At 46.7% G+C, this 23579-nt stretch overlaps 1 protein-coding gene across 1 annotated transcript in view; it reads left to right on the plus strand.

Moving 5' to 3' along the window:
• Positions 1 to 23579, plus strand: part of NPHP4 (nephrocystin 4) — a 354636-nt gene that overhangs the window by 291368 nt on the left and 39689 nt on the right. The window contains exons 21-25 of the mRNA XM_073603693.1: positions 1980 to 2206; positions 11132 to 11321; positions 13122 to 13205; positions 21402 to 21558; positions 23423 to 23508. Coding sequence (XP_073459794.1) covers positions 1980 to 2206; positions 11132 to 11321; positions 13122 to 13205; positions 21402 to 21558; positions 23423 to 23508 — 744 coding nt within the window. The remainder of the gene's footprint in view (positions 1 to 1979; positions 2207 to 11131; positions 11322 to 13121; positions 13206 to 21401; positions 21559 to 23422; positions 23509 to 23579) is intronic.

The following is a 23579-nucleotide window of genomic DNA, read 5'->3' on the forward strand; positions in this document are numbered from 1 at the left end:
ATCAGCTAGTTAGCCGCTAGGATTGCATTTACTAGAGAGCCAACTGAAAGCCAAAACCAGAGAACATTCCATAGCTCAGCTTCCCAACCAGTCTGCTTACCAACCGAATTAGCCTGTCCAACAATCTGCGTTAAAAACAGGAGTTTAGTTAGCACACATTTGCAAACGCATGAATAAGCTGCAAGGCCACTGTGCTGGGTGTCCATTGTGCTCCTGTGTCTTTAACAGGGAACGGGCTACCTTCAGGCCCACCTGCCCCCTCATCTGTCCATTAGAATGCATGTGCTCCCACTGTGGAGACACTCATAAATTCAGTAGCGGTAGGACTGCAAACATACACAGGGTGCCGTGAAGAGGCCTTGCAGCTTACGCATTTACAAATGCGTGCCAACTAAACCCCTGTTTTTAACGCAGACTGTTGGACAGGTTAATTCGGTTGTTAAGCAGACTGGTTGGTGAGTTGAGCTGGGAATGTTCTCTGGTTTTGGCTTTCATGCACTTTGCCCTTCTATGTGCTCCTTGCTGTGACGGCCAGTTATAGGTGGGGGGCAGGGGCCATCTCTTTGTTAGAGAGCCAACTGCCAGCTCTAAAAACTGGCACCGGGGTGATGTCTGCAGCTGTATAACCACTTGAAGTCCAGCTACGTACGGGTACATTGCTGGTCGGCAAATGTGTGTGTATAGATAAAAAATTGGGGCAGACTCGATAGACCACTTGGTCTTTTTATAAGGCCACTTTTCTATGATTTTATGTTTCTAGCAGCCAGAATCCAAGCCCTGAGGACGGGGTACTTCTAACCCCTGAAATGCGTCGGATCCTTCTCCTTGTCACTTACTAGACTCTAATTGGACGCGATGAGTGGCGCCCTCATTCTTGTTTCTGATCTTCAGGTCCGTTGGAGGGAACAGACACACAAACTACAGTAGTACCTTGGATTACGAGCAGGAATCAATGGAAACTCAGATAATATGTTCCAGTGTCACTGCCATGCTGTATCCTGGCCTAGGCTGACAAGGCCCAGGCCTAGGGCAGCACTTTGCAGGGGGGCAGCACGGAAAGAGTCCCCGCCGGCTTGCGCTACACTGTTAGTGTAGCGCCAGTCTTATGGGGCGGACTGGGCTGAGAGGCAAATTAGTCTAGCGCCCCTTATAAAGCGGCTGCACTGCTTCCGGTATGCGGGCGGCCGGCATTCCGCAACTGTGGGGGGGGGGGGGGCACCGCTTCTCATTTTGACTGTCCTCTCATCCTGGACAACAAACCTTCCCTGTGCTATATATTTTCTACTGCGCCATTGGCATGGTTATATCTTCTTAGTCCTCTCCATAAAATTATCATAAATTTGTGCTTAAAGTAGAACTATGGGCAACACTTTTTTTTTTCATTTTGGATAGAATAAGGGAGGGTTACAGCCCCTGTCAGTTTATTTTTTACCATCCCTGTCCCATTGAAGAGATTTTCCTTCACTTCCTGCCCCATAGCCAAACAGGAAGTGAGAGGAAATCTATGTACATTAATGGAATCCATTGCCCCCCCCAGGCCCTCAGAACTAGTGTCCCCATTTGAAAATTTCAGGGCGGGTCTTAAACAGCAAGGGGTGTGGCCTTGACAGGAAGGGTTGGGTCATATTTAAATTACAGGGTGCACGAGTTTAGTCAGGCCTAGGGCAGCACAAAACCTAAATACACTATTCGTCACTGCTGGTGTATGCAGTACCGCATGTGGCCAGAGGTGGGGGGGCGCCAGAGACACTCGGAGACACTCAGGAACCGCTCGTATTGCGAAATGCTTGTAAACCGCGTTACTCGCAATCCGAGGTTTTACTGTACTATAATTGTAGAAGCCCTCTCAGAACTGATCTGTAGATTTTGGGTGGATTTGCCTTTTAATATACTCCATACCACGAGTGGCCGCTCCTCAGATGTTTTATACAGGAACGTCTATTGAACTGTCTTTTATTTTTATTTTTTTCCGTCTCCAGTCTGCACGGGAGGAGCGCACTCAGCACACCAGAGATTTGCAGATCATTGAGGCGTACAGAGAGCGCACCAAAGCAGAGTGTATCTCCAGTATGCTGAATCAGGCCATTACCTCAAATTACATCGTCTACGCCACTCTGGGCACCGCCGAATTCTTCGAGTTTCAGCTGAAAAACCCGTACAACGTGCAGTACACCGTCTCCATCGAGACCGATCACGCAGACCTCAGGTAAGACCTTTCCTGTTACCAGTTCTCCTCTGCCTAAAGAGGACCTGTCATCTACAGGTGTGCAATGATAGGTGAGGACCTGTCATCTACAGGTGTGCAATGATAGGTGAGGACCTGTCATCTACACACAGGTGTGCAATGATTGGTGAGGACCTGTCATCTACACACAGGTGTGCAATGATTGTTGAGGACCTGTCATCTACAGGTGTGCAATGATAGGTGAGGACCTGTCATCTACACACAGGTGTGCAATGATTGTTGAGGACCTGTCATCTACAGGTGTGCAATGATAGGTGAGGACCTGTCATCTACACACAGGTGTGCAATGATTGGTGAGGACCTCTCATCTACACACAGGTGTGCAATGATAGGTGAGGACCTGTCATCTACAGGTGTGCAATGATAGGTGAGGACCTGTCATCTACACACAGGTGTGCAATGATTGTTGAGGACCTGTCATCTACAGGTGTGCAATGATAGGTGAGGACCTGTCATCTACACACAGGTGTGCAATGATTGGTGAGGACCTCTCATCTACACACAGGTGTGCAATGATTGTTGAGGACCTGTCATCTACAGGTGTGCAATGATAGGTGAGGACCTGTCATCTACACACAGGTGTGCAATGATTGGTGAGGACCTCTCATCTACACACAGGTGTGCAATGATTGTTGAGGACCTGTCATCTACACACAGGTGTGCAATGATTGTTGAGGACCTGTCATCTACAGGTGTGCAATGATAGGCGAGGACCTGTCATCTTCACACAGGTGTGCAATACTAGGTGAGGACCTGTCATCTACACACAGGTGTGCAATGATTGGTGAGGACCTGTCATCTACACAGGTGTGCAATGATTGGTGAGGACCTGTCATCTACACAGGTGTGCAATGATTGGTGAGGACCTGTCATCTACACACAGGTGTGCAATGAGAGGTGAGGACCTGTCATCTACAGGTGTGCAATGATTGGTGAGGACCTGTCATCTACACACAGGTGTGCAATGAGAGGTGAGGACCTGTCATCTACAGGTGTGCAATGATTGGTGAGGACCTGTCATCTACACAGGTGTGCAATGATTGGTGAGGACCTGTCATCTACACAGGTGTGCAATGATTGGTGAGGACCTGTCATCTACACAGGTGTGCAATGATTGGTGAGGACCTGTCATCTACACAGGTGTGCAATGATTGGTGAGGACCTGTCATCTACACACAGGTGTGCAATGATTGGTGAGGACCTCTCATCTACACACAGGTGTGCAATGATAGGTGAGGACCTGTCATCTACAGGTGTGCAATGATAGGTGAGGACCTGTCATCTACACACAGGTGTGCAATGATTGTTGAGGACCTGTCATCTACAGGTGTGCAATGATAGGTGAGGACCTGTCATCTACACACAGGTGTGCAATGATTGGTGAGGACCTCTCATCTACACACAGGTGTGCAATGATTGTTGAGGACCTGTCATCTACAGGTGTGCAATGATAGGTGAGGACCTGTCATCTACACACAGGTGTGCAATGATTGGTGAGGACCTCTCATCTACACACAGGTGTGCAATGATTGTTGAGGACCTGTCATCTACACACAGGTGTGCAATGATTGTTGAGGACCTGTCATCTACAGGTGTGCAATGATAGGCGAGGACCTGTCATCTTCACACAGGTGTGCAATACTAGGTGAGGACCTGTCATCTACACACAGGTGTGCAATGATTGGTGAGGACCTGTCATCTACACAGGTGTGCAATGATTGGTGAGGACCTGTCATCTACACAGGTGTGCAATGATTGGTGAGGACCTGTCATCTACACACAGGTGTGCAATGAGAGGTGAGGACCTGTCATCTACAGGTGTGCAATGATTGGTGAGGACCTGTCATCTACACACAGGTGTGCAATGAGAGGTGAGGACCTGTCATCTACAGGTGTGCAATGATTGGTGAGGACCTGTCATCTACACAGGTGTGCAATGATTGGTGAGGACCTGTCATCTACACAGGTGTGCAATGATTGGTGAGGACCTGTCATCTACACAGGTGTGCAATGATTGGTGAGGACCTGTCATCTACACACAGGTGTGCAATGAGAGGTGAGGACCTGTCATCTACAGGTGTGCAATGATTGGTGAGGACCTGTCATCTACAGGTGTGCAATGATTGGTGAGGACCTGTCATCTACACAGGTGTGCAATGATAGGTGAAGACCTGTCATCTACAGGTGTGCAATGATTGGTGAGGACCTGTCATCTACAGGTGTGCAATGATAGGTGAAGACCTGTCATCTACACAGGTGTGCAATGAGAGGTGAGGTTTACCCCCCCCCCCCCCCCCCCCCTTCGTGACCAAAAAAAAAAAATTTTTTTTGTCTTTATATCTATGCAATAAAACAATTTTATATTGATTTTTACCTCCACTATCCAATTGCTTCATCTAAAGTCCCAATTTCCCTTTATTCTCAACCCCTGCGTGACCAGGCCATTTTATGCGATTTGGCACTGCGTTACTTTAACTGACAATTGCGCGGTCGTACGACGTTGTACCCAAAAAAAAAAATTGATGTCCCTTTTTTCCCACAAATTTCTTTTCTTTTTTTCTTTCTTTTGGTGGTATTTGATCACCTCTGCGGTTTTTATTTTTTGTGCTATAAACAAAAAAAGACTGATAATTTTGAAAACATATATATATATATATATTTTTTTTTTTTTTACTTTATGCTATAAAACATCCAATAAAAAAAATGTAAAAAATCAAATTTATTCATCAGTTTAGGCCAATATGTATTCTGGTACATGTTTTTGGTAAAAAAAAAAAAAAAAAAAAAATCCCAATAAGCGTATACTGATTGGTTTGTTATAGCGTCTACAAAATATGGGATATATTTATGGAATTTTAATTTATTTCTTTATTTTTTACTAGTAATGGCAGCGATCGGCGATTTTTGTCGGGACTGCGACATTGCGGCGCACAAATCGGAGACCTAACTGACACTTTTGACACCTCTTTGGGGACCAGTGACACCAATACAGTGATCAGTGCTAAAAAAAATATACACTGTCACTGTACTAATGACATTGGCAGGGAAGGGGTTAACATCTAGGGCGATCAAAGGGTTAAGTGTGTCCCTAGGGAGTGCTTTCTAACCGTGTGGGGGGGAGGTGCTTTAACTGGGGGAAGACACAGATCCGTGTTCCTACTTAGCAGAAACACAAGATCTCCATCTACCCCTTTGGCAGGACGGCGATCTGCCTTGTGTACATAGGCAGACCGCCATTTTCTGCCTCTCCTGAGAATGATCGGCGGACGTCGCGTCTGCTGGACCCGCTGACTGGCTCCTGCTGTATCACAGCGGGTCACCGGCGCGCGCCCCCGAACCCCGTGCACGAAATCACGTACATGTACGTGATTTTACGCAGGAGGACCACCCTGCCACATTATATCAAAAATGAAAAATGTACTATTGCTTTATGTGATATTTACCACATAAAGCAAAAATGCTCATGAATTACCACATAAAACAGGAGTTAAAATCAATTCAAAAAAGGAAAAAGATAGATGAATGTGGTAAATAAGTAGTGGCATGTCATATTTAAGGAACCGGCAGCCGCTGGCATCCTTAACAACCAGTAAACCGCCACGTCCTTAACAACCAATGAGTAATCAGCTGAATTTAAAAAAAAAAAATTGTGTCGCTAATGAAAAATGAAAAAAAACTGCGTGCCCTCCCCCCAATCCATACTAGGCATAGATGCACCCGAAGGGCCTGGTATAGATTTGGGGGGGGGGACCCCACGCCGTTTTTCTTTCTTAATTTTTTATTGCCAGCAATTGTTTTTTTTTTTTTTACATTCCGCTGTCTGCAAGGAAACCCCACTGACAGCTGATTACTCATCGGTTGTTAAGGACACGGCGGCCGTCCGCTTCTTACCAACCATGTTGTTTACTGTAATTATTATTATTATACAGGATTTATATAGCGCCAACAGTTTACGCAGCGCTTTACAATATAATAATAATACAGTTATAATATATTAAAATACAAGAGGATTAAGAAGGCCCTGCTCAGAAGAGCTTACAATCTAATAGGGTGGGGCAGGTGGTACAAAAGGTTGTAACTGTGGGGAATGAGCTGATAGAAGTGGTAAAAGATTTGTTGGAGACGTGATCGGCTTCCCTGAAGAGATGAGTTTTCAGGGATCGCCTGAAGGCAGCGAGAGTAGGGGATAGCCGGATAGATGGAGGTAGCGAGTTCCAGAGGATGGGAGAGGCTCTGGAGAAATCCTGGAGACGAGCATGAGAGGAGGAGATGAGAGAGCTTGAGAGTAGGAGGTCTTGAGAAGAGTGGAAAGGACGATTTGGGTGATATTTGGAGACAAGATTAGTGATGTAGCTCAGGGCAGAGTTATGAATGGCTTTGTATGTTGTGGTTAGTATTTTGAATTTAATTCGCTGGGGGATTGGGAGCCAGTGTAGGGATTGGAGGAGAGTGTTGGTGGACACTGATTGGGAGCCAGTGTAGGGATTGGAGGAGAGGGGTGGCAGACACTGATTGGGAGCCAGTGTAGGGATTGGAGGAGAATGTTGGTGGACACTGATTGGAAGCCAGTGTAGGAATTGGAGGAGAGTGTTGGTGGACACTGATTGGGAGCCAGTGTAGGGATTGGAGAAGAGTGTTGGTGGACACTGATTGGAAGCCAGTGTAGGAATTGGAGGAGAGTGTTGGTGGACACTGATTGGGAGCCAGTGTAGGGATTGGGGAAGAGTGTTGGTGGACACTGATTGGGAGCCAGTGTAGGGATTGGAGGAGAGTGTTGGTAGACACTGGAGACCAGTGTAGGGACTGGAGGAGAGGGTTGGCAGACACTGAATGGAGACCAGTGTAGGGATTGGAGGAGAGGGTTGGTGGACACTGAATGGAGACCAGTGTAGGAATTGGAGGAGAGTGTTGGTGGACACTGGTTGGAAGTCAGTGTAGGGATTGGAGGAGAGTGTTGGTGGACACTGATTGGGAGCCAGTGTAGAGATTGGAGGAGAGGGTTGGCAGACACTGAATGGAGACCAGTGTAAGGATTGGAGGAGAGGGTTGGCAGACACTGAATGGAGACCAGTGTAAGGATTGGAGGAGAGGGTTGGCAGACACTGAATGGAGACCAGTGTAGGGATTGGAGGAGAGGGTTGGTGGACACTGAATGGAGACCAGTGTAGGGATTGGAGGAGAGGGTTGGTGGACACTGAATGGAGACCAGTGTAGGGATTGGAGGAGAGGGTTGGTGGACACTGAATGGAGACCAGTGTAGGGATTGGAGGAGAGGGTTGGTGGACACTGAATGGAGACCAGTGTAGGGATTGGAGGAGAGGGTTGGTGGACACTGAATGGAGACCAGTGTAGGGATTGGAGGAGAGTGTTGGTGGACACTGGTTGGAAGTCAGTGTAGGGATTGGAGGAGAGTGTTGGTGGACACTGATTGGGAGCCAGTGTAGGGATTGGAGGAGAGGGGTGGCAGACACTGAATGGAGACCAGTGTAGGGATTGGAGGAGAGGGTTGGCAGACTCTGAGCGGTTGGTAAGGTGGATAAGTCTGGCAGCAGCATTCATGATAGACTGAAGAGGGGAGGAGCCTATGGAGAGGCAGGCCAATGAGAAGGGAGTTGCAATAGTCAAGGTGAGAGACAACAAGGGAGTAAATGAGGAGCTTGGTGGTTTCATTTGTTAAAAAGGGGCGAATTTTAGAGATGTTACGGAGGTGAATTCTACAAACTTTTGACAATGATTGGACTTGAGGCTGAAAGGACAAGTCAGAGTCTAGGATTACACCGAGTACCCTGATTACTCATCGATTGTTAAGGACACGGCGGCCGCCCGCTTCTTAACAACCATGTTGTTTACTGTAATAATTTCAGTATCTAAAAAGGCCTAATTGCAGCGCTCAGGAGATAATGAAGTTCCAAAACGTATATGTAGAAAACATATATATATATATATATATATAAAATGTAAATGACGTAAGTCTATGTACATATAAAGCAGCCGCTAAATAAAACATAAATATACAAGTAAGTAAAAAGTCCTAGTCCATATAGACAAAGTTCCAATACTAAAAGCAGCACTCCAATCAAATAAATGAAAGATGACCGGCATTCATATGTGAACCATATGAGAAGACACCGGTATGTTGATGGGTGATGAGACAGTTCAATTGGTAGGTGAAGGATTCTACGTAGTAGTTGATAAGCGTGCCCCATCCACCAGAGTCCGCACCACGTGAAGCACACTCCCCTCGGGATTTACACTCACCAAAAGGATGTAACTCAAAAGCCTTGAACACACCAGGTGTCACCCGTATGATCCGGTTATCTCAAACAGCTCATCGTCCAGGGTGGTTTAGTCATGTAAAAAAAAAAAAAAAGGTTCCACATAGCATGATACTGTTTTAAAACATTTATTCAAGACGACCACCCCCTTAAAATCACACTTACACAATATAAATTGTAGTAGGCATTTTTGAAAAACAAACTGTGTGTTATCACCGATCAGTATGGAATACCCTATGTTGAAGTTGTGATGACGAAACGCATCAGAGCGGGACCTTACAGTGACCGGAAGTGACGTGTGCGTGTCACGACCAGGAAGGAATAGCCAGATAATATCAACATAGTGAATGTGGTGGATGGCAGACGGTATTCTATACTGATCGGTGTCACGCTTTGTGTAGCTTTTTTTTTTAAGTGACTAACCACCCTAGTGTCAGAAACCATGAAATCAGACTGAGACAGAAGTACAGTTAAATCACACTTGTTTAATAATAAAAGTAAATAGAACAAACGTAGTCAAAACATAGCCAGAGTTCCGGAACCGGAACGGATAGTAAGACAAGCCAAACGTCAGGGAGCCGGAGATGAGCGTAGGATCAGGATCTGGAGCCAGAAGGGATGTCAGCCAGGCAAGTCTTTTACCAGGAATGCAGGAGATAGTCTCTGTGATGTTGACCAGGCGAAGGCAGAGATTCTCTGGGCTGGACGGCTTAAGTAGGCAGGACTGACGAGCAGGATCATCAACAGCTGAGTAACGGTGGAGAGAAAGGAGTAGGCAATCAGCTGACAGCTGAGCGGCCAGCTCAGAGAAGGAAGGGCTGAGCCCAGCCCTGACACCTGGGGCGATGAGCTGTTTGAGATAACCGGATCAAACGGGTGACACCTGGTGTGTTCAAGGCTTTTGAGTTACCGGTACATCCTTTTGGTGAGTGTAATTCCTGAGGGGAGTGTGCCTCACGTGGTGCGGACTCTGGTGGATGGGGCACCCTTATCAACTACTAAGTAGAATCCTTCATACAATGGGGTGATACTGGCGCAATCTGTTAAACAATAATACTTAATCTGACAGGGGATGAGGGAGTAAAAACACTGAATCAGGGGACAGCAGTCTGAGTGAGGCCGGTGGAAGTAGATCAGGGAAATAGGTCTATACACAGGCAGCAGATGATGGTCCAATGATGATAGTGGGGGACAGTTCTGTACTTAGGGCGAGCCTCTTGAGGGAAGCAGAAGCAAAACTCCAGCAACATGTAAAACAAAGATAGAAGCGCAGCTGAAGTAAACTCTATGACATTTATTTAAACAAGGCTTACTTACTTTTTTTTAATATTTTTTTTACTTACCAGAGCCCTAGAACTTGACCCGACGGGAACGCGCTCTTCCTCTGCCCTGGGTTATCGGCTCTTGATTGGATAGATTGATAGCAGCGCAGCTATTGGCTCCCGCTGCTGTCAATCAAATCCAATGACCCGGGGGGGGGGGGGGGCGGGGCCGAGTCATACATTTGGCGGCTATGGACGCCGAATGCTGGACTCGGGAGCGCGCCCGCAAGGTAACCCCCTTAAAGAGATTGCTTCTCCTAGGGGGTTAACTGATGTGGGGAGGAGCCGCGGGGGGGACCTCAGAAGAGGAGGGGCCACTCTGTGCTAAACGTGCTGCACAGTGGAGGTAAGTATGGTATGTTTGTTATTTAAAAAAAAAAAAAAAAAACAATTGTTGCAATCATTTTAAGCCACAAGATAGCGCCAATCTCGGCCACTAGAGGGCCTTCCGAACTCTCCATTCATGTGAGTGTTAATTGATGCACCACATCCGCCAATACACTCCTCTACAAGACAGCTTGAAAAAGGAGCGCGCCTGTCATCACTATCGGCAGAGCGCATGCTGGGAAACGCGTTGCATCATATCCGGTGACGTCAGGCGCTGCTCTTCCTGTTCCAGCCTAACACATCTAGCTGACGATCGGCGTCCACAGGAGATAAGGCTACTGAACCATCACTGCAACCCAGCCAGCGCAGAGACTCACCCTACAGGACTGCACGATGTGCTTCACTTCACTCACCTAGAGGTAAGTGCTTTTATGCCTTGTTTAAATAAATGTCATACAGTTTACTTCAGCGGCGCTTCTATCTTTGTTTTAGGTAGAATCCTTCACCTATCAATTGAACTGTCTCATCACCCATCAATATACCAGTGTCTTCTCATATGATTCACATATGAATGCCGGTCATCTTTCATTTATTTGATCGGAGCTCTGCTTTTAATATTGGAACTTTGTCTATGTGGACGAGGACTTTTTACTGATGGCTACATGTTTTTTACTGGTTGTTAAGGATGCTGGCGGCTGCCCGCTCCTTAGCAACCAGCTATTTACAAGTGTTTATTAAGGATGCAGGCTATCACCAGCAGTAAAATACCGTATGACTTCCTAAAATAGCGCATGCGGTATTTTGGTAGCGGTTTTAGTGAATGCCAAAAGATTTTTTTTTTTAAAAAAGGCTGTGCGGTGTCTTACCGCTTACTCGGATGCAGTAAGATAACACTTTGTGAATGGAGCCCATTGTCATGCGTTCATTATTGATGCGATCGGTCTGTGTTTTTTTTTTTTCAGGGTGATTGTGGACACACAGGAGTGGAGACATTTTAAACAACTGACAAACACAACAACCCCCATAGAAGAGAACATGTTTCACATCGATCAGCAGAGTCCTTCACCCCAACTCTACCTGAGACCCAAAGAGACCGTCTATGTTCCCTTCAGATACCAGACCTTCTCCTTGGACCATACCACTATGCTGCAGGTGAGGGAGGTTATACCTACTGCTGCTCAACTTATCCTGAACAAGAACTGTCTGGTGTACAATAAACTCTTAGTAATATTGCAATGAACAGCGCTGTGGAAATAACAAAAAAAAAGTATAATATAAAAAAATTACAAAAAATAAATAAATAACAACAAAAAAAATGCAATAATTACCGTAGATAACTTTAACTATTTTGCTGGAGCCATTTGTTTCTATTTTTGCACACTTTATTTTTATTTTATTTTTGCACAGTTTAGGCCTGAAGATTGGTTAACCCCCCCCCCCCCAAACAATAAAACAGTATACATTTTCTAATTGCAGAGACCCCCGGAGAATAACTTTTGTCTGGGGTATTAACTAAGCTTCCTTCCGAGGTCTGTTCTGAGTGGAACCTGTCCTGTTATACCGCTGTATGGTCTTGGCCACCGTGCTGCAGCTCAGTTTCAGGGTCTTGGCAATCTTCTTATAGCCTAGGTCATCTTTATGTAGAGCAACAATTCTTTCTTTCAGATCCTCAGAGATTTCTTTGCCATGAGGTGCCATGTTGAACTTCTAGTGACCAGTATGAGAGAGTGAGAGCGATAACACCAAATTTAACACACCTGCTCCCCATTCACACCTGAGACCTTGTAACACTAACGAGTCACATGACACCGGGGAGGGAAAATGGGTAATTGGGCCCAATTTGGACATTTTCACTTAGGGGTGTACTGACTTTTGTTGCCAGCGGTTTAGACATTAATGGCTGTGTGTTGAGTTATTTTGAGGGGACAGCAAATTTACACTGTTATACAAGCTGTACACTCACTACTTTACATTGTAGACAAGCGTCATTTCTTCAGTGTTGTCACATGAAAAGATAGAAGAAAAGATTTACACAAATGTGAGGGGTGTAATCACTTTTGTGAGATACTGTATACACTATATTTCCAAAAGTATTGGGACGCCTGCCTTTACACGCACATGAACTTTAATGACATCCCAGTCTTAGCCCGTAGGGTTCAATATGGAGTTGGCTCCACCCTTTGCAGCTATAACAGCTTCAACTCTTCTGGGAAGGCCGTCCACAAGGTTTAGGAGGGTGTCTATGGGGATATTTGACCATTATTCTAGAAGATTTGTGAGGGGTGTACTTACTTTTGTGAGATACTGTAGATAACAGTACAGGGAGGGGGTGGTATCGTCCTCGGATGATTAGTGTGTTACTAGGAGGATCATTAGGAGAAAATAAGGACAAAGAACCCTAAAGAAGATAAATGCCGCCACCCGATCCATGTAAAGCGCTTTCCTTAAAGCACTTCAACACTCAACATCCCATTATATTCAGTGGTGCCCTTTAACACTTGAGTGCCATTTTGCTTGAAGCTAAAAAAATAAGGTACATGAGCTTCTTTGAGGCATTTTGGTCCCAATAGACTTCAATGGAGGTTCCTGATAATGTGCTTTTTACTGTGATTTCTTAGCCACCTTGGTCCACCCCCCCCAGGGCCAGGACAAGGGGTGGGCAGGAGGGGCGGCTGCCCTGGGAGCAGTGGTTTATTGCAGGGGTGTGGGCGCCCTGACCCTAACCCTAAGGGAAGGGGGCACAGTTTGGCATGTTTGCCCTGGGCGCTGGATGGCCTTGCCCCGGCACTGCCTCCTCCTAATAACTATTCGTTTTCCATCGGCCAAAGCAAAAACACTCAAAGCCAAGAAAATGCCGACAAATGTGCAAAAATTGTATGTTGGTTGATCAGTGAATTTCATTTATGAAATATGTACTTTGTGTGAATGACGGTTTTATCTTCTGATACGCAGAGTCCCGGAGCTTCCATTTCTGGCAGAGACACCGGAGAGCTATCACAGTACAAGCCCAACACCATGACCTCCAAAATTATTAAGGTAACATATTCTACTGAGAACATGGATGATATCACATATAATGTGTGTATGTAAGTATATATATATATATATACTCACCGGCCACTTTATTAGGCCCACCTTGCTAGAAGTGGGTTGGACCCCCTTTGGCCTTCATTCCACCACATCCCAAAGGTGGTCTATTGGATGAGATGTGGTGAGTGTGGAGGCCATTGGAGGACAGGGACCTCATTGTCCAGTGGTGAGATGATTGGAGCTTTGTGACATGGTGCATTATCCTGCTGGAAGGAGCCATCAGAAGATGGGGACACCCCATCCCCCACACCATCAGCCTGAACCGGTGATACCCCATCCCCCACACCATTACACCCCCACCACCAGCCTGAACCGGTGATACCCCATCCCCCACACCATTACACCCCCACCACCAGCCTGAACCGGTGATACCCCATCCCCCACACCATTACACCCCCACCACCAGCCTGAACCGGTGATACCCCATCCCCCACACCATTACACCCCCACCACCAGCCTGAACCGGTGATATCCCATCCCCCACACCATTACACCCCCACCACCAGCCTGAACCGGTGATACCCCATCCCCCACATCATTACACCCCCACCACCAGCCTGAACCGGTGATATCCCATCCCCCACACCATTACACCCCCACCACCAGCCTGAACCGGTGATACCCCATCCCCCACACCATTACACCCCCACCACCAGCCTGAACCGGTGATATCCCATCCCCCACACCATTACACCCCCACCACCAGCCTGAACCGGTGATATCCCATCCCCCACACCATTACACCCCCACCACCAACCTGAACCGGTGATACCCCATCCCCCACACCATTACACCCCCACCACCAGCCTGAACCGGTGATATCCCATCCCCCACACCATTACACCCCCACCACCAGCCTGAACCGGTGATACCCCATCCCCCACACCATTACACCCCCACCACCAGCCTGAACCGGTGATACCCCATCCCCCACACCATTACACCCCCACCACCAGCCTGAACCGGTGATACCCCATCCCCCACACCATTACACCCCACCACCAGCCTGAACCGGTGATATCCCATCCCCCACACCATTACACCACCACTGAACCGGTGATATCCCATCCCCCACACCATTACACCCCCACCACCAGCCTGAACCGGTGATACCCCATCCCCCACACCATTACACCCCACCACCAGCCTGAATCGGTGATATCCCATCCCCCACACCATTACACCACCACCACCAGCCTGAACCGTTTGATATCCCATCCCCCACACCATTACACCTCCACCACCAGCCTGAACCGGTGATATCCCATCCCCCACACCATTACACCCCCACCACCAGCCTGAACCGGTGATATCCCATCCCCCACACCATTACACCCCCTCCACCAGCCTGAACCGGTGATATCCCATCCCCCACACCATTACACCCCCACCACCAGCCTGAACCGGTGATATCCCATCCCCCACACCATTACACCCCCACCACCAGCCTGAACCGGTGATATCCCATCCCTCACACCATTACACCCCCACCACCAGCCTGAACCGGTGATATCCCATCCCCCACACCATTACACCCCCACCACCAGCCTGAACCGGTGATATCCCATCCCCCACACCATTACACCCCCACCACCAGCCTGAACCGGTGATATCCCATCCCCCACACCATTACACCCCCACCACCAGCCTGAACCGGTGATACCCCATCCCCCACACCATTACACCCCCACCACCAGCCTGAACCGGTGATATCCCATCCCCCACACCATTACACCCCCACCACCAGCCTGAACCAGTGATATCCCATCCCCCACACCATTACACCCCCACCACCAGCCTGAACCGGTGATATCCCATCCCCCACACCCTTACACCCCTACCACCAGCCTGAACCGGTGATATCCCATCCCCCACACCATTACACCCCCACCACCAGCCTGAACCAGTGATATCCCATCCCCCACACCATTACACCCCCACCACCAGCCTGAACCGGTGATATCCCATCCCCCACACCATTACACCCCCACCACCAGCCTGAACCGGTGATATCCCATCCCCCACACCATTACACCCCCACCACCAGCCTGAACCGGTGATATCCCATCCCCCACACCATTACACCCCCACCACCAGCCTGAACCAGTGATATCCCATCCCCCACACCATTACACCTCCACCACCAGCCTGAACCGGTGATATCCCATCCCCCACACCATTACACCCCCACCACCAGCCTGAACCGGTGATACAAGGCAGGATGGATCCATACACCAAATTCTGACCCCACCATCTGAATGTCGGAGGTGAAATCCAGACTCATCAGACCAGACAACGTTTTTCCAATCTTCTATTGTCCAATTTTGGTGATCCTGTGCCAATTGTAGCCTCAGTTTCCTGTTCTTAGCTGACAGGAGTGGCACCCGGTGTGGTCTTCTGCTGCTGTAGCCCATCTGCTTCAAGGTTGGATGTGTTGTGTGTTCAGAGATGGTATTCTGCATACCTTGGGTGTAACGAGGGGTTATTTGAGTTACTGTTGTCTTTCTATCACCTGGAACCAGTCTGCCCATTCTCCTCTGACACCAACAAGGCATTTTCCTCCACACAACTGCCGCTCACTGGATATTTTCTTTTTCCCACCATTCTCTGTAATCCCCGAGAGATGGTTGTGTGTGAAAATCCCAGAAATACTCAGACCAGCCCGTCTGCCACCAACGACCAACCATGCCACCTTCAAAGTCAATTCTATCCCTTTTCTTCCCCATTCTGATGCTCGCGTTTGAACTTCAGCAAGTCGTCTTCACCACGTCTAGATACCTAAATGCATTGCGTTGCTGCCATGTGATTGGCTGATTAGCAATTTGTGTTACCAAGAAACTGAACAGGTGTACCTAATAAAGTGTCCGTTGAGTGTATATGTTGTATATATGAGGAATATATACATCTGTTGGAGATTCTGGTAATAGCTCCCCAACTTGAAGACACCGGGGGAGGGGGGGGGGGATTTACTTCAACTGGAGAGGGCAAAATCTGGTGCAGAAACCAATCAGCTTTCAGGTTTTATCACCAAAGCTTCATTAAACAAGCTGAAGTTAGAAGCTGATTGGCTCCCATGCAGAGCTGCACCAGATTCTGAGTGCTCCAGTTTTAGTAAATCTCCCCCCAGATGAACATTCAGATGAACATTCATACATTTTATGTTAAATAAAGATTGCTGCACTTATATTAGATTATTATTTAGTCATGTGACTTGCACACTCAAATGTCCTTCTAAACGATTGGAACCATCCATATCACAATCCTTAGGCCATGTGTGGTTAGAGAGAACACTGGAGATGCAGCTCTCCTGCAGGCTTCTTCTCTCTGATTGAAACTTTCCATGGAGCCGCCAGTATAGAGTAGAAGGAAGGGGGGAGGAGTCACTACTTTCACTCATTCAGTTTTGAATAATTAACCTTCAGCTACTGAGGTATGTAAACAAGAAACATTTTTTCAGCAAATGACCCTAAAGCCAATCTAAATGTAAAACTGTTCTGCTTAAAGTGGTTGTAAACCTCAGACATGAAATCTGAACAAAGGATATCCCTCTATAGTGTGTACTTGTCTCCGTCCAGAGCACTAAGTGTCATTTCTGTCTGCTGCCTCCTTCCTCTGCTATCAGCATGAGTCACTTCTGACAAGTTTTCCTGACACCAAGAGATAAAAAGGTGACAAGGGGAGGGAGCTCCAGCACACAGCCTGTGATTGACAGCCTCAGCTCCGTTCCTGTGTGAAGGGAGGTTTCCCTTCTCTCCAATCAACTCTTACTGAGCTCTGCAGGTTGTAACTTCAGATCTCTGCCCCCTACTTTCTAAACTCTCCGACAAACTGTATAAATTCTGCACTTCGGAGAGAGGGCTGCAGATAAACAAGTACAACTTACAGCGAGGGGAAAAAAGTATTTGATCGGCTGCTGATTTTGTATGATTGCCCCACTGACAAAGAAACGATCCGTCTATAATTTTATTGGTCGGTTTATTATAACAGTGAGAGACAGAATAACATAAATATCCAGAAAAATGCATTTCAAAAAGGTTATAAATTGATTTGCATTTTAATGCGTGAAATAAGTATTTGATCTCCTATCAATCAGCAAGATTTCTGGCTCCCAGGTGTCATCTATACAGGTAACGAGCTGAGATTAGGAGCACTCTTCTCTCTCTCTCTTAAAGGGAGTGCTCCTAATCTCAGCTTGTTACCTGTATAAAAGACACCTGTCCACAGAAGCAATCAATCAGATTCCAATCTCTCCACCATGGCCAAGACCAAAGAGCTGTCCAAGGATGTCAGAGACAAGATTGTAGACCTACACAAGGCTGGAATGGGCTACAAGACCATCGCCAAGCAGCTTGGTGAGAGGGTGACAACAGTTGGTGCGATTATTCGCAAATGGAAGAAACACAAAATAACTGTCGATCTCCCTCAGTCTGGGGCTCCATGGAAGTTCTCACCTCGTGGAGTTTCAATGATGATGAGAACGGTGAGGAATCAGCCCAGAACTACACGGGAGAATCTTGTCAATGATCTCAGCTGGGACCATAGTCACCAAGAAAACAATCGGTAACACACTACACCGTGAAGGACTGAAATCCTACAGCGCCCGCAAGGTCCTCCTGATCAGGAAATCACATGTACAGGTCCATCTGAAGATTACTAATGAACATCGAATGATTCAGAGGAGAACTGGGGGAAAGTGTTGTGGTCAGATGAGAACAAAATCGAGCTCTTTGGCCTCAACTCAACTCGCCGTGTTTGGAGGAGGAGGAGGAGGAGGAGGAGGAATGTTGCCTATGACCTCAAGAACACCATCCCCCACCATCATACATGGAGGTGGAGACATTATGCTTTGGGGGTGTTTTTCTGCTAAGGGGACACGACAACTTCACCTCATCAAAGGGACGATGGATGGAGCCATGTACCATCAAATCTTGGGTGAGAACCTCCTTCCCTCAGCCAGGGCATTGAAGATGGGTCATGGATGGGTATTCCAGCATGACAATGACCCAAAACACACGGCCAAGACAACAAAGGAGCGGCTCAAGAAGAAGCACATTAAGGTCCTGGGGTGGCCTATCCAGTCTCCAGACCTTAATCCCATAGAAATTATGTGGAGGGAGTTGAAGGTTCGAGTTACCAAACGTCAGCCTGGAAACCTTAATGACAGAAGATGCAAAGAGGACAAAACCCCTCCTGAGATGTGTGCAAACCTGGAGGCCAACTCCAAGAAACGTCTGACCTCTGTGATCACCAACAAGGGTTTCTCCACCAACTACTAAGTCATGTTCTGCTTGATGATCAAATACTTATTTTACTCACTGAACTGCAACTCCATTTATAACATTTGTATTGTGTGTTTTTTTCTGGATTTTTGGTTGATATTCTGTCTCTATCATATAAAATACACCTATGATAAAAATTATAGACCCTTCATTTCTTTATAAGTGGGAAAACGTACACAATCTTCAGGGGAGACGAACATTATCCCCCCCCCCCACTGTATATGTCCCATAGTGTGTGGACTCTATAACTTTCCTACAGACTGAATAATAATCACAGATTCGGGTTATTTTTACCAAAGAAATGGAGCAGAATAGATTTCGATCTAAATTTATGAAGAAAGATTTTTTATTTGAAATCCCCCCCCCCCCCAAAAAAATTTTCATTTTTTTTTCGTTTATACATACCTCCCAAATTTTTGAGATGGGAATGAGGGATATTTGCTATATTTGACCCCCTGCTGATTTTGTACGTTTGCTCGCTGACAAAGAAACAATCGGTCTATAATTTTATTGGTCGGTTTATTATAACAGTGAGAGACAGAATAAAAACAAAAATATCCAGAAAAACGTATTTAACCATTTCAGCCCCTGTCGCTTTAACTGACAATTGCGCGGTCGTGCGACGTTGCACCCAAACAAAATGACGTCCTTTTCTTCCCACAAATAGAGCTTTCTTTTGGTGGTATTTGATCACCTCTGCGGATTTTATTTTTTGTGCTATAAACAAAAAAAGAGCGTCAATTTTGAAAAAAAGCCATATTTTTTACTTTTTGCAATAATAAATATCCCCCAAAAATATATAAAAAAACTACAATTCTTCATCAGTTTCGGCCGATATGTATTCTTCTACATATTTTTGGTAAAAAAAATCGCAATAAGTGTATATTGATTGGTTTGCGCGAAAGTTATAGCGTCTACAAAATAGGGGATAGATTTATGGCATTTTTATTATGAATTTTTTTTTTTTAGTAGTAATGGCAGTGATCTGCGATTTTTATCGTGACTGCGACATTATGGCGGACACATCGGACACTTTTGACACTATTTTGGGACCATTGTCATTTATACAGCGATCGGTGCTATAAAAATGCACTGATTAATGTGTAAATGACACTGGCAAGGAAGGGGGTTAACACTAGGGGGCGATCAAGGGGTTAAGTGTGTCCTAGGGAGTGATTCTAACTGTGGGGGAGGGGCTACCTAGGTAATGACAGCGATCACTGCTCCCGATAACAGGGAGTGGTGATCTCTGTCATGTCACTAGGCAGAATGAGGAAATGCCTTGTTTACAAAGGCATCTCCCCATTCTTCCGCTCCGTGGCACGATCGCGGGCCCCCGGCGGACATCGAGTCTGCGGGACCCGCGGGCACGGTCACGGATTACGCGGCGGGTGCGCGCACGCGCCCACACTGCCGTGATTTAAAGGGGACGTACCTGTACGCCCATTTGCCCAGCCATGCCATTGTGCCAACGTACATCGTCGTTCGCTGGTCGGCTAGTAGTTAAAAAAGGTTAGAAATTGATTTGCATTTCAACCACTTAATGACCGGAAGGATTTACCCCCTTGCTGACCAGGCCATATTTTGTGAAGGGGATCAAATACTTATTTCACTCATTAAAATGCAAATCAATTTCTAACTTTTTTTTTTAAATGCGTTTTTCTGGATGTTTTTGTTATTATTCCGTCTCTCACTGTTATAATAAACCCACCATTAAAATTATAGACCGATCGTTTCTTTGTCAGTGGTACAAAATCAGCAGCCGATCAAATACAGGGTTTACAAACACTGCAACTTTGGATAGAGTAGGGTTATAACCCCTGGCAAGAAAATATCCATTTAGTTGTCACCTGAAGAGTTTTCCCCATTGGAAGATTTCCTCTCACCTCTTGTTCTGGTGACAACGGCACAATGTTGGCTTTCCCTTCACTTCCTATCTTGGTGGGAGTGGTCACCAGAACAACGGTGAAGGTGAATCTACCTGGAGGGGACACAGAACAGCAAAACCATAAAATGGACAGGGGGTCTGACTACTTACCTGCTTACTAACAGCCACCTTCATTGCCTACTGTGAGACAAAAAAGGAAAAGGTCTGGTGTCACCCGCAAACCACCTCCATCCCAATATATGCAACACAAAACAGGAATTCGCCCTGAGAGGTGAATGCGTTTATCCAACAATCGACAGAGTAAATGCTGTCTCGAAATGTATTAAAATGGTCATGTAAACATAAACATGAATCATAGCCAAGCCACTGAAATGATCCATACAGTAGAAAATGTCATTACACGTATCCAGGTATAAAATGTAAATTGCAGAGTTCACGTGAATAAAAAGTATCCCAACGCGTTACGCAAGACCATGCTCGCTTCATCAGGGGGTAGATGCGTGTGTAGTACATCTGTAGGGGGTATAATGAACCAAATAAGTATCAACACAGACATGGTATCATGACAATTAGTCAAGAGGGCCCAAAAATGCATGGCCCTATACTCAGCGGGGGCTGGATTAGACTACCAATTGCTCGATATCCAGAGGCGGCAGTAATAAGCGTCCAGCTCGGGAGCTGAGGAGGCAGAGGGAACACCAACCCAACAGAGCACAAACGGGGGGCAGACATGGCCGGGATGGGGGAATGTGTCACCAAAGATCTCCCAGTATCCATTAATAATGTCAATTGAAACATAAATTCATATCATGTATCAATAGGTGCCGCCATACCAGCATAGAAGTAAAGTAGTATATGATAAGAGTATGTATAGTATGTATACTAGCATTGTGAGGGATCCGGACATTGACTGTAACAGTGTCGCGGGTATCCAGAACCCTGCGTAATACTGACGCTTGTGTCCATTCTACGCAGGTCTCCTTTAAGACATCAGACGGAAAGTCGATCGCCATTCTCCGGGTGATTGTGGAACCTCAGCCTCACGTTGTCGATCAGACATTCCGATTTTATCACCCGGAGTTGACGTTCTTGAAAAAGTCCATCCGACTGCCGCCGTGGTATTCCCTTCCAGGTAAGGAGAGGACGGCTCACTTTTGAAAGGGACTCTTTTTTTTAAAGTGATTGTAAAAATAAAAAATAAATAACAAACACGTTATACTTCCCTGCTCTGTGTAATGATCACCTCCTTTTCAGGGGTCTCCCGCTGGCACTCCTGGCTCCACCTCTGTGGTGAGTGCCCCCTACAGGAAGACAGTTCTTATGGGGGGGGGCACTCATGCGGGCTTGATCCTGAGCCGCGCCGCCTGTGTCTATAGACACAGACAGCGCGGCTCAGACCTGCCCCCCCCCGCTCCCTCCTCACAGGATTTGATTGACAACCGCAGCAGGAAATGCCTGTCTGTCCTGTGAGGAGGGAGAGAGCCGCTGCTCCTGGGCACAGCACTGGATGGAGATTGGGCTCAGGTAAGTATACAGTGCATCCGGAAAGTATTCACAGCACATAGTGGAAAAAGTGAAGCGCTGTGAATACTTTCCGGATGCACTGTAAATGGGAATTGGGGGGGGGGGGGAGGGGTCCTGAGCACAGAAGGTCTTTTACCTTAAAGAGGTTCTTCACCCTGTTTGAAAGCACCGTATTTATTGGTGTATAACACCTTCATTATAAGAGGGAAGTTTCAGGAAAAAAAACTTACATTTTAATAAAGAATTGAAGTAAAATAAACGTCAGTGCCCATCAATGCAGCCTGATCAGTGCCCATCTTCCCTGCAGTGCAAAGAGGGGCAAGACGGAAGATGGGCACCGATCATACTGTAATGATGGGCAAGGCTGCAGATGGGCACTGATCATGCTGCAATGATGGGCAAGGCTACAAATGGGCACTGATCATGCTGCAATGATGGGCAAGGCTACAAATGGGCACTGATCATGCTGCAATGATGGGAAAGGCTGCAGATGGGCACTGATCATGCTGCAATGATTGGCAAGGCTACAAATGGGCACTGATCATGCTGCAATGATGGGAAAGGCTGCAGATGGGCACTGATCATGCTGCAATGATTGGCAAGGCTACAAATGGGCACTGATCATGCTGCAATGATGGGCAAGGCTACAAATGGGCACTGATCATGCTGCAATGATGTGCAAGGCTGCAGATGGGCACTATTTAGGCTGCAATGATGGGAAAGGCTGCAGATGGGCACCGATCATACTGTAATGATGGGCAAGGCTACAAATGGGCACTGATCATGCTGCAATGATGGGAAAGGCTGCAGATGGGCACTGATCATGCTGCAATGATGGGCAAGGCTACAAATGGGCACTGATCATGCTGCAATGATGGGCAAGGTGGCAGATGGGCACTGATCAGACTACAGTGATGGGCAAGGCTACAAATGGGCACTGATCATGCTGCAATGATGGGAAAGGCTGCAGATGGGCACTGATCAGACTGCAATGATGGGCACTGATTAGGTTGCAATGATGGGCAAGGCTGCAGATGGGCACTGATCAGACTGCAGTGATGGGCAAGGCTACAAATGGGCACTGATTAGGTTGCAATGATGGGAAAGGCTGCAGATGGGCACTGATCAGACTGCAATGATGGGCACTGATCCTTATTTTGCTTCAAAATTCTTTATTTAAAATGTAAGTATTTTTTTTCCTGAAACTTCCCTCTTATAATGAAGGTGTTATACACCGATAAATACGGTACTTTCAAACAGGGTGAAGAACCTCTTTAAGGTAAAAGACCTTCTGTGCTCAGGACCCCCCCTCCCCCCAAATTCCCATTTCCAGTGCAGTCTATATGGACCTAACTGCATGTCACCAAGAAAACAATAGTTGGAGATGTAGACAGGACATTGTTTCATTTGATCGCAGCGTTTCTATTTTTTGTTGTTATGAAACCTACAATTCTGAAATGTTTTTATTCCAGGGGCTGCGGCTGGAATGCCGGGAGGGGAACCGGAACTATTTGCCCGCTGCAGTGACCCCAACGTTATCTGTGACACCAAGAAGATGGTAAAGTCAACATTTCTTCCTTCTGTCCTGAATGAGTGTCGGAGTTCATTCCTTATTGTAAAATTGTCAGG

Source organism: Aquarana catesbeiana, linkage group LG10 (genome assembly GCF_042186555.1).
Source record: "Aquarana catesbeiana isolate 2022-GZ linkage group LG10, ASM4218655v1, whole genome shotgun sequence".
Lineage (NCBI taxonomy): Eukaryota > Metazoa > Chordata > Amphibia > Anura > Ranidae > Aquarana > Aquarana catesbeiana.